This window comes from Etheostoma cragini, chromosome 20 (assembly GCF_013103735.1).
Source record: "Etheostoma cragini isolate CJK2018 chromosome 20, CSU_Ecrag_1.0, whole genome shotgun sequence".
In the NCBI taxonomy this organism is placed as follows: Eukaryota; Metazoa; Chordata; class Actinopteri; order Perciformes; family Percidae; genus Etheostoma; species Etheostoma cragini.
The window spans coordinates 9,153,423-9,164,066 of record NC_048426.1 but is presented as its reverse complement, the minus strand read 5'-3'; the positions used below and the strand labels follow the sequence as shown (position 1 = coordinate 9,164,066).

The following is a 10,644-nucleotide window of genomic DNA, read 5'->3' as shown; positions in this document are numbered from 1 at the left end:
CCCCACCCCACGTGTCATTTTGGAAACAGCTCCAAAAGTTTGCTTTTGTGTTTGAGTAAAGATTCAAACAGTAGATTTGATGAATCCTTCCTTATTTTTTTACAACTCTTGGCATTTATTAAACTCACTTCTCTACATTTCCAGTCTTCTTAGACCTGGACAGTCAGAACACCCTGGGTTTTCTGGCATTTAAAAGAGTCTGGCAGAAAGATCTTACCAGCAGGGTGACTTTCAAACAGCAGTTGGGGGGCGGAGACATTTTCAAATATTGAAACCCTTCCAGAAGCTCAGTTAACTCTTAGTAAGCAAACATAATCACTGTGCACCGAACAAGCCTACAGCACTGAGGTTTTCAATTTAGCACATAATCCCCATGCACCATTAAATGTGTGGTCTCCACTACCTTTTAATGACATCGTCGTTTGCTACCTGCTTTCCAAGTTAATTTTGAACATTACCATCTCATCAAGGTTAGCCTTCAGATCTAACTATTACACAATGACTCTTGTATTCAAAAAGTGTCAAATGATTCTGCATTTTATATGATTTTTGTAATGTTTTACCCGGTGCTGAGCTGTTGGACACAGTCGAAGCTTCCATTTGGATTATCACAGGCGATGTTGGTCACGCCAAAGGTGAATGTCCTCAATTCATCTCTATTCTCTGAGCAAGGAATGGTGATTCTCTGTGACATGAAGGAGAGAGAGAGAGAGAGACACAAAAAAGAGAAACAATTACATTTAACAGCTTTCAAATTATCAAGCATGAGATTACATTATTGAATTAGGATGTGTGAACAGGTCAAACAGTTCCTCTTACCCCTTTGTTGCCATTAAAACAGATGGTGGGACAGGAAGACAAACCCTGAAGAAAAAAAGACAAATCACTTGATTAGAGTGTGTCACCAGAAAGCATGCACACACACACAGAACTGACAATAGACCACTAAAGACATCTGTAAAACGTATAACACAGAGGATGTTTTGTGGTCTGTACAGCTTCTACAAGTGCTACATCTATTTTCATTGTGGTTTCATTACTGCTTTTACTTTTCTGTCTGTAGGCTGTTTTGCTTCGTGTCTGTGCTGATCTGAACGTAAAGAGGAACTCCAATTTTACACATTAAAGTCTGTTTACACGTATGAGAGGCTAGCACTGCATGTGAAAAAGTTGCATAAAGCCTTTTGTGGCTCCAAAGGGAGTTGAGGCGGGCTTTACACGATGATGATAGCGCAGCGACGTTGAATTTCTGTAAAACTGACTCTGTAAAGAGCTCGCTGGTAGATAATCTTTTCCGTCGCTCTGCATTCGTCTTTTTTTCAGTCCATTGATCCAGTAAATCGGATTGATCCATCCCTAATGATGACAAATATCTAAGATCCGCCTTGAGTGCTTATTTTCCCCCTAAACACAGACAAGTTCAAAAGAAAAGAGTTTGAACCCAATCCTAATTTCCATTTTTTTTACAAGAAATCAAGAATGCTACTCCACAATGTACCCCCTGGGATGTGCCTCTTGTGTATCATGTGCCCATTTAACAAATTATATGTCATTTTAAAAAGGTGACTGGCTAAGGTTAACATAACCTCCTGCTCTAATGCATCAGCTTGTCACTTGAAAATATGGTGAACAGAGTAAAATAACAGCCTGACATCTTTCTCTCACAGGGTAGAATTATCCTGTCGGAAATGGCCAGAAATGAAAGTCCCAAAGTGACACGATTGCAGCACCGACGGAAACTATGTGATGGCTAGGCTCAAATTGACCTTTTCATAGAGAGGATTTGGGAGTCCACCTGTTGATGAGTCCAGAGAGTGAGGTGGCTGCCAGTTCTCAGTTTGGCCCGGGCTACATGTTGATGTGTTTTTTTTTTGTCTCTGTGATCAGACCAAGTAGGTTATGAATAGACACACTTAAAGCTAAATAAAGAAACTAGATATATGCACAGCAACAGTCTTGCCTGCATGTTAAGGTTGTGTGATGAGGTGTTTTCCCCTCCTTCCTGTCTATCTCATCATAACAGTAGGCTATTATGCGAAATCTAGAGGTATGACAGGAGGAGTGCGGTTTTCACCTTTAGTCAGAAAACTGGTGGCTGGTATTTTCTTTGGAGAGTTTCCTATCCGTGTTACTAGGAATAACTGAATAGAGGAAGTGTACATTAATGTTCTCTGCTCAGACTTCCTGCAGTCATTTGTGAATAAGTGGGTCAAATGCAAACCACAATACCCTTCGAATAGCCATAGCCATAGCCACACACACACACACACACACACAAACGCACACACTTTCCTTTCTTCTCGACTGACATCCATAATACTTGCCAGCAGCTTGTAACGACTTAGCCAGCAGCTTGTTACAAGCATCACCACACAGTGAAGCTGTTCCGCATTGTATTATGCAACATGTATTTCCACTTCATAGCTTTAAGCTTAAGGAAGGCTTGTATGAGACAACAACCGGGATGAACTTCGGCTGAAATGCAAACAACCGCCTTCCTCGCTCGTTCTCCCCACTTTGTTTTTAAGTGAGGGTTCCCTTGACGAAGTGGTACAACAATATCAACCGTTACTGTACGTTTAAGTCGAGAGAAATTGTTTAAAAAAAACCTACCTTGACGTTTTGAAAGGAGCGAATGGCTCTTGCCGCGCTGTCAGTGAGTTTGACGTGAAAAACCGAGATGTTACCGCCACGGTTCAGTTTACCGCTGGACAGTTCGTAACACTGGTTCTCTTTTAGCACCGACATCCTGCCGCGAATCCCCCCTGCCAGGCTTGCTCCGGACCGAACAAATCTCACATAAACAAACCAACATTGGCGAGATGAACCAGAGAGAGAGTGAGAGAGAGAGCAATAGAGAAAGAGAGAAAGAGAGCGAGAGAGAGAGAGCGAGAAGCTAAACGGTTCAGTGTGGCTGCTCCTTCGCCGCGCGCTATTCTGGAGTGGATCGCGTTACGTCATGACGGCTGAGCAAATTTTATTGGCCAAAAGACATAAATAAACCTTTACGTGGTACTTACGTAACCACTTCCACTTGTTCAGCCTTCCCTCTCACTATGCAAATTTTCTTTCTTTCACAGGGGAGATTTCTTCCGTGTAACTGTGAAAGAGAAGGCCATTCAACTTTCCTTAGGTTTGAATAAAATATAAAAAAGTAATAAAACTATAATAACTTTAAAAAATATGTATTTTTTTTTTCACTGAGTAAAAGAGTCTTTGGTTATGTAGCAACAATACCGCAGTGTAGAAATACACTGTTACAAGTGAAAGTCGTTCATTGAAAATTTTACTTGAGTACAAGTAGAAAAGTATAAGCATCAAAATACAGGCCTATTCAAAGTACCATGTATAAAAGTTATTATGCAAAATTGCTTATTTCAGAAAAACATACACTATATTATATAACTGAATTAAAATGACTGATGTACATTCCCCTTTGACGTTACAGCCGGTTTAGTTGGAGCTCATTTTAATTAATGTAACCTTCTGATGTGTAGTTTAATTTTGAATATTAAAATAATTCAACATTTATTTGTTGATTAGATTTTCCATTCATAATCTGTGACCAAAGCTTCAGACTGCTTCCAGTAGCAATTAAAGAACAAGATTTATAAGACAAACTCCCAGAAAATTTGAGGCCTGGTCCAGGTCTCGAGTCCTTTGAAACGTTTATGTTTGTCCCTGCCTTTTATTGAATGAAATTTGGGACCATTCACTCATATTTTGCATTGTACTATGACTGCACTGATTACATTACCCTTTATAGTGTCTTAAACAGAAAAAGCCAAGTAAAATGCAATCTTTCACAAAAAAAAAGTCACTTTCACATTTTGCATTGTCATTGTATCATGCTCTTTCATGACATGTTTGCATGTTATGATGTAGGGGAAATTAGATTATTATGCTTTCCTGGTGCTTTTGCACGCCGCTAATTATGTTAGCTCCAACTAATTGCTGTTTGACGTAGTCGCACATCTGGTATTTGAGCATTGCTGAAGTGTTGCCAGGAGTTAGACAATCATTTAAGATTTATAGAGCAGTTGCTTAGTGTTTCACAGAGAACAAAAGACATGAAAATTGAGAAACACAAAAGACTAAAAATACAGATCACCTGATGCATGTGTTTGTGCATTTGAAATTCAGTGTGTGCCTCATCTGCCTCTCTCTGCCAATGTTTAAATGCAGACGGTGGTCACATGGCGGGTGAGAACTGTTCAAAGCTCACACATCAAAGGGCCTCTGGGTCTTTGTAGTGCAGTGTCTGCAACAGGTGACATTTTAGGCTCAAAACCATTTATAACTTTGAACACTCACTGTGTGACCGAACTTCCCCTCAACCCAGCAGGTACGGAAGGGACACATCAGGACAGAATAGTTACAGAGGGACACAGAGACAGAGGGAGACGATGAAAGCTAGTACCCTCTCACTTTATGTTCTTCAGTTTGCTGTAGGCCAGCGACATGAGGACCCTTCATCCAAGAGCCAATGTAAACCTTTAAGAAATAAATAGCACCAATGGAATATACTCAGGATGACCGCTTTCTTCCTGTTTGTTGAAGGGGAAGAGGTAAATAAGCACTGAAGAGGGAGCATTAAGGTAAGTCAAATGTTCACTATTATACTGTGGATGTGTCTGCATGTATAGTATTACCTTAAGATACTGGATGTCGTGTACATGTCCACATTGTGAGCATTTGCAATCACATAAGGAGCTTTTCAAGTTGTATCCATCATTTAAAATAACTTGAAATGAGGTTCACAATTAACAGTGTCCAGCTTTTCCTGTTTTTTTAAATGTAATAAACATTTGTAATGAATGTCTGAACAAGAAAACAGATAAGGACACCTTAAACTTTATGTATTTGAACATATGCTTTCTTTTAGTGTATTAGTGTATGTAGTCAGGAGAATATTATTAGCATTGTCATTCAGACTAGATTTCCAGTAAAGATAACAGGTAAAAGATGTCCAGGGTAGGCATTGAAGGGGATTTGTTGTTGAAATTTGAATATTCGTTGTTTGTGAAAATACACATCTGACTTTCCTTTAACCCACCAGGCCATGGGGGACCCCCTGTCAGACTCCAGCCCCCTCATCAGTGCAGCAGCCTCCTGCAAGCTTCGTCTGGTCCGCCTGCTGGTGGAGGGTGGGGCTCAGGTCAACGGGCGCAACCCAAGAGGAGAGACCCCTCTCTTGGCTGCCTGTAAGGCCCTGAGAGGGGAGCCTGCTGGGCCTGACACGGTGAAACTCCTCACCTACCTGCTCCAAAACAAGGTCAGTCTGCAGTGAGTAATATTTCCCATCTCAACTCAGAATGCACGTGCTTAAATGCAATCTGCAGCATGCAGGTTTTCCCAGAAGTATAACAGTATATTGATTTAGATGTATTTCTAATAGATAATAAATGTGTATCTGCAGTAAGAGAGGTATACAGGACTTTCAATGCATAGTAAAGAGGTTCCTGATGTTTCCAGCTCCGCCAAATATTCCTGAAGTTGTTGGCTCTACAGAACACAAAACAGTGTACTTTGAAGCAAAATAATTATTAATTACATGGAACCTTGTGCATTTAAGTGTCACTCGAGAGCTTGAACACACAAGTAACAATGCCAAATCAGATTTCATTAGGATGGGAGATGGAAATCTTTTTTTAAAGATTATTGTTGGGCATTTTCAGCCTAATATCTCATAGGCCTTTACTGAGCTATCCCGGCGCCCTCATGAGTAATTTTAATAAAGTTTAGCTTTGGATTACCTACCAAGCAAAATTGACAGGCACCTAATTCGCACTAGGTCATTCTTATTTTTTTGGGCTTTTCCACCTTAAATTTTTGACAGGATAGTTAGGTGAAAAAAAAAGAGGAAATCGTCAGAGGTCGGAGTCAGACCCTGGACCTCTGCATGGAGGTATAAACCTCAAAGTACATGTGCACCCGCTCTACCACTGAACCAACCTGGCCCCCACACGGGGCCGTTCTTAAGGCTTCATGGTATACTAACCTCTTGAGTTGTCGAGTTGTGTGTGATCTGTTCTCCTCTTTACCAATCAGGCATGTCCAAACGCACAGGACCGGGCTGGACGCAGCGCTCTGATGTACGCCTGTATGGAGCGGGCAGGAGCTCAGGTGGCGTCCACCCTGCTGGCTGCAGGAGCTGACCCCTGCATGGAGGACCACTCCGGAGCCTCAGCACTGGTGTACGCCATCAATGCACAGCACCAGCCAACATTAAAGGTATCCTGTTTATCATGACGTGCAAAGATGTATCTAAAGTATAAAGCAGCATAAAATGGAAATACTCAACCTAGGTAAAAGTTGCATTGCCACGTGACGTTTCAAAAGCTTGTCCTCCCCACAGTTCATGAGGAAACACTGAATCCTTTTAAATTATTATCCTATACACAGTTCAAATGTGTAGGTACTTAATAACCATCCAAAAAACTTTAGTATTGGGCACCATCCAACCCCAAATCCAATCCACACCTCAGCAGCACTGTGTTCTTCAGGTGTTGATAGATGCCTGCCATGCCAGGGGTCGTGACATCATCATCATCGCCACAGAAATGGGTGGGAATGGAGGCCGGGTGACTAGGCGTTACCTGAATGTTCCTCCATCTCCTGACACCTCGCCTGTGTCCTGCATGTCCCCGTCTGACATCATCCTCAAGACGGGCTCACCCAACTCGTCCGAGGGAGAAAACATCTTCAACTTCAGAGGAACGAGTGAGTCATGCTGATTGTTTTATTTGCAAACTCAAACTTAATGAGGTTTTTCAACATTAATATGAGTTCCCCCAGCCTGCCCATGGTCACCCAGTGCTTATGGTCCCCTAGAAATAGTGATAGTGTGAACCAAGCCCTGGGTATCCTCCTCTGGCTTTGAGAAAATGAAAGCTCAGGTGGGCCGATCTGGAACCTTGCTCCTTATAACCTCATCAGGGCAATGTTACCTCCCCTTTCTCTGATTTGCCTGCCAAGAGAATTTGGCCCACCCATGAGAGAGACATCATGGTTTTCAAGCAAGCAAAGTGGCAGTTGGTCAAGGCCATACCCCCAGCCTCCACATTGCCCCCCCTCTCCTCCTCTACAGCTACAGACTCAGAAATGTCACATACTAAAGCTAGCTCATTGTGGAACTGGCTCTAGTGGCTGTAATTCTGCATCAAGGCTGAATTTTGGGAAAGATTCAAAAATGGTATTAGGGGACCTCTAAGGTCTATATAAAAGCATCCAAAGAGCACCGTGTCATGGGACCTTTAAGGAACATGCTACTGTTTTGCATGGTTTAGTTCAGTTCCAGTACACTTCACATAACCCTGTAGAGGTCTGAAACGTGTAATTAATCACCATGAACGCTATGTCCACATTTGTTTGTGTGCAAGTCACATTGCCGTTGCATGGTAAATGCTTATAAGAGTACCCATTACCACACAAATATAGTTTTGACACAACAAAGAAGAAGACACAATGTTCTCTGTGGTTGATTGATTACCCACTTCTTTTCATTAAAATAAACCTAGTTAAATGCCACCGTGTACTTAAATGAATTAAAAACCTAGCTACCAAGAAGGTAAGAAAAGAACAAATACTATAAACCTAGAACATCTAAAACCATCAACAGTATGTTTGATTTGTAGTAAATAAAGACTAAACCATGCAAAACCACAACAATCTCACAACATAGATGGCATCATCAATGAGAAAGTCCTTAATCTGCAGAGATGCAAACAAGTCTTCTAGTACCACTTTCAGTACCATCAACAGTACTCCATATGCAGACACTGTGTCCCTCGTAGATTTGAAGCAATAGTTAACAAAGGCAAGTCTAGACTGATCAGAACCAATGTCTTGTGGAGTGCTCGTTCCTTAGGTGACGTGAAAATGTGTTGTCCGGGTGAGGTGAAGCTAACTCTGGTGGTGCGTTACTGTGAAAGATGCAACATTTATTCTGCTATGGAGGAACTAACAATTAAATCATGCCGTAGAAACTAAGAAGAGTGGCTTAAAATAAAGTTGGACTAGGGTGATAGAGGACAGATGTGAGGATTAAGTGACAGGCGAGGAAAACATCTGGTTATGTAAGATGATTAACTACTCAACAAATGCATATGAAGGGGTTTTTAGTCAGGCTAAGGATGATAGTGTTGGTCCGTCCACCACTTCATTTCAAACTGAAATATCTCAACAACCATGAAATAAATGGCCACATACAGTAAGTCTGTGCAGACATTCATGTTCCCTCGAGGATAAATCCACATGACTTTGGTGATCTGCTGACTCTTTTCTCCAGCATGACTGTTTTAGGATTACTTTTTAAAAAGTAGTCTAGTAGTCCCAGTGTGAACACACACTGTATAGGCTGTACTGTATAGGCTACAGTAATCCAAAACTGCTTTGAAGAAGAATCAGAATAAAGCCAATTATGTTTACATATCCCAAAATTAGGAGCAGAAAAATAGATAAGGAAGCATTCTCCCAAACAACAGGGGGAGAACTGGACAGATATGCAAAAGGGGACACAGTTCTTCTCAACCACTTCCATATTTTCACTCATTGCCTGTGTCTTATGCCCTTCTATCAGGCAAAAGAGGAAGCAGCAGCAGCAGCAGCAGCAGCAGACATCCCTCCTGTGAGCTTAGTCCGTTGAGCCGGAGTAGCACTCCACCGCCCAGACAGAGAATGTTATCGGAACCATGGCTGGCCATTCACAACCTGGCCTGTCTGAACCGGGCTTACGAGGAGGGCATGAGGGAGAGGAGCCTGCGGGAGGAGGGGGACAGAGAGGATTCAAGGAGGGAGAGAGGATGGAGGGGAGATGACGAGCCACATTTTCATCAGTCCAGGATGGAAGAGAGGAAGGAAAGTGTGGTTCAAAGGAGGGATAACAGATGTGGAGGAAAGAATTACAACAGCTGCTGTGAGGATTTTCTTCCAAGGCTTTCTCAGTCGGTCCTCTCTCTCACAGAGATGAGCCCGTCTCGGGCAACTGCCAGCAGACTGATCCCTAAGAGGTGTTTGACGCCTGGAGTTTCAACATTAGACAGCATGACCCTGAAAAGCTGTGACGGTAATCTTCCTGCCTGTTCGTCTCCTCACTCCCAACTCCGCAGGAACACGCTCCCCTCCGTCACGGTGGTTCCATCTCTGCTTCACCTCCCGCCATTAGTCCACCAATCAGACTCCCACCTCCAGGTCAGTGGGGGAATGTTACTAAGCACATTTACTCAAGTGCTGTACTTAAGTACAAATTTGTAGTACCTGTCCTTTACTTGAGGTTTCTCTTTTCACGCTACTATCTACCTCTACTCTACTACATCCAGGAGTGTAACTTTGGGTTCAACATTGTTGGGTTGGGACTGCGTGTTAACAAAAAGTTTATTATTTTATTATAATTATTCAAATAATTGGGAAAAGAAATTGTAAAAAGTTGCAAAAACACTGAAAATGAAACAAAAAACAATAAAAAGGGACACAAACTTTGAAAAAAGCCTGTTTTTGTTCCCCCCATAAATTACATCTATGACTTCATCTCAGAGAGAAATGTTATACTTTTTACTCTACTACGTTTATATGACAGATTTAGTTACTTTACGGATTTTTGCAACAAAAAGGACATGCAGTTTAAAAAATATGTTTAAACACTTAGTTTATGACTGAACTGTTTCAATCGTTTCCTGTTTCTAAAATGTGAGGACATTTATTGCATTGAATACTTTTACTTGCAATACTTTACATTTCCTGATGATACTTAGCCTACTTTACTTACGTAGCATTTTCAATGCAGGACTTTGACTTGTAACAGAGTATTGTTTTTTTTAAAGTAATAGTGTTTTTGCTTGAGTAAAGGATCCTAATACTTCTTCCACCCCTGCTCCAGGTTCCATCCCAGGCTTCCACAAACAGGAGCATGGTGTTTCTGCCTCACCCGCCCAGCTCCTCTCCACCCTCCTCTTTCTGCAGAGCATCTGTAAGAGCGGCGTTACTCCCTCGGCTGCCGCCCGCCCCCTCTCTTACTTCACTGGTTGCTCCTCCTGCGTCCCGCTGCAGCGAGAGGAGCTTGGTACAGCGTAAACAGATGGGAGGAAGAGGTGGAACCATTTAGGCCTACATCCCTCCATAGTGTGCTTCTCTGACATGAGTGATAAGTTCAAGCAGCGTCCTGAATATGGAGCTGGAGCGGCCAAACTGCACGCACAAAGCCCTCACGTCTGAACGAATCATTTCAAGATCCTCAAATCACTGCGATTACAGTTGCAGTTTTGTAACAAAAATGCAAAATTAAACCCAAAATATAAAATGAGATCAACATTTTTTTGTGAATTTGTAGCCAAGTTTGTGAAATAAAATTTGTGATACAAAAAAAAAAAAGTATTAGGCAAAGATGTTTTCAGGTACTCAAATGTTCTCGGTCTTATTTGATAGTATGCATTTTAACCTCCCCTGACGTTTCCCTTGTGACCACAAGGGAAATCAACTCGACCCCTAGGATTTTAACACTAGTTTAATCTGTTTTCTCAGGATGCCGAGTAAAGACAGGAATCTATAATCAATCGATAGCATTTTGGACGTGGACTCTGAAGTTTGTGGAATGTAATGAGAAATGTATTATGCTTATCACGAAACAACAGTAAGGCCACAGAAAAC

General features: G+C 41.8%; 2 protein-coding genes across 2 annotated transcripts in view; one reads left to right on the top strand and one right to left on the bottom strand.

Moving 5' to 3' along the window:
• LOC117936271 (RNA polymerase II elongation factor ELL-like) overlaps positions 1-2,979 on the bottom strand; it is an 8,227-nt gene extending 5,248 nt beyond the window's left edge. Inside the window, exons 1-4 of the mRNA XM_034859147.1 lie at positions 2,896-2,979; positions 2,614-2,839; positions 820-864; positions 564-685 (exon numbers count right to left, since the gene is read on the bottom strand). Of these exons, the coding sequence (XP_034715038.1) occupies positions 564-685; positions 820-864; positions 2,614-2,748 (302 nt within the window). The 5' untranslated portion in view covers positions 2,749-2,839; positions 2,896-2,979. The remainder of the gene's footprint in view (positions 1-563; positions 686-819; positions 865-2,613; positions 2,840-2,895) is intronic.
• Positions 2,980-4,532: 1,553 nt separating this feature from the next.
• LOC117936270 lies at positions 4,533-10,530 on the top strand. The gene is made up of 7 exons (XM_034859146.1): positions 4,533-4,568; positions 5,060-5,275; positions 6,052-6,234; positions 6,507-6,723; positions 8,582-9,192; positions 9,878-10,060; positions 10,519-10,530. Exons 1-7 carry the CDS (start codon positions 4,533-4,535, stop codon positions 10,528-10,530), a joined length of 1,458 nt encoding a protein of 485 aa, XP_034715037.1.
• Positions 10,531-10,644: the final 114 nt, after the last annotated feature.

Coding starts and splice junctions, on each gene's coding strand:
- LOC117936270 (XM_034859146.1), top strand. CDS start 4,533: ATGACCGCTTTCTTCCTGTTTGTTGAAGGGGAAGAG. Junction 5,276..6,051: donor CCTACCTGCTCCAAAACAAG/GTCAGTCTGCAG, acceptor TTTACCAATCAG/GCATGTCCAAACGCACAGGA. Junction 6,724..8,581: donor CTTCAACTTCAGAGGAACGA/GTGAGTCATGCT, acceptor CCCTTCTATCAG/GCAAAAGAGGAAGCAGCAGC.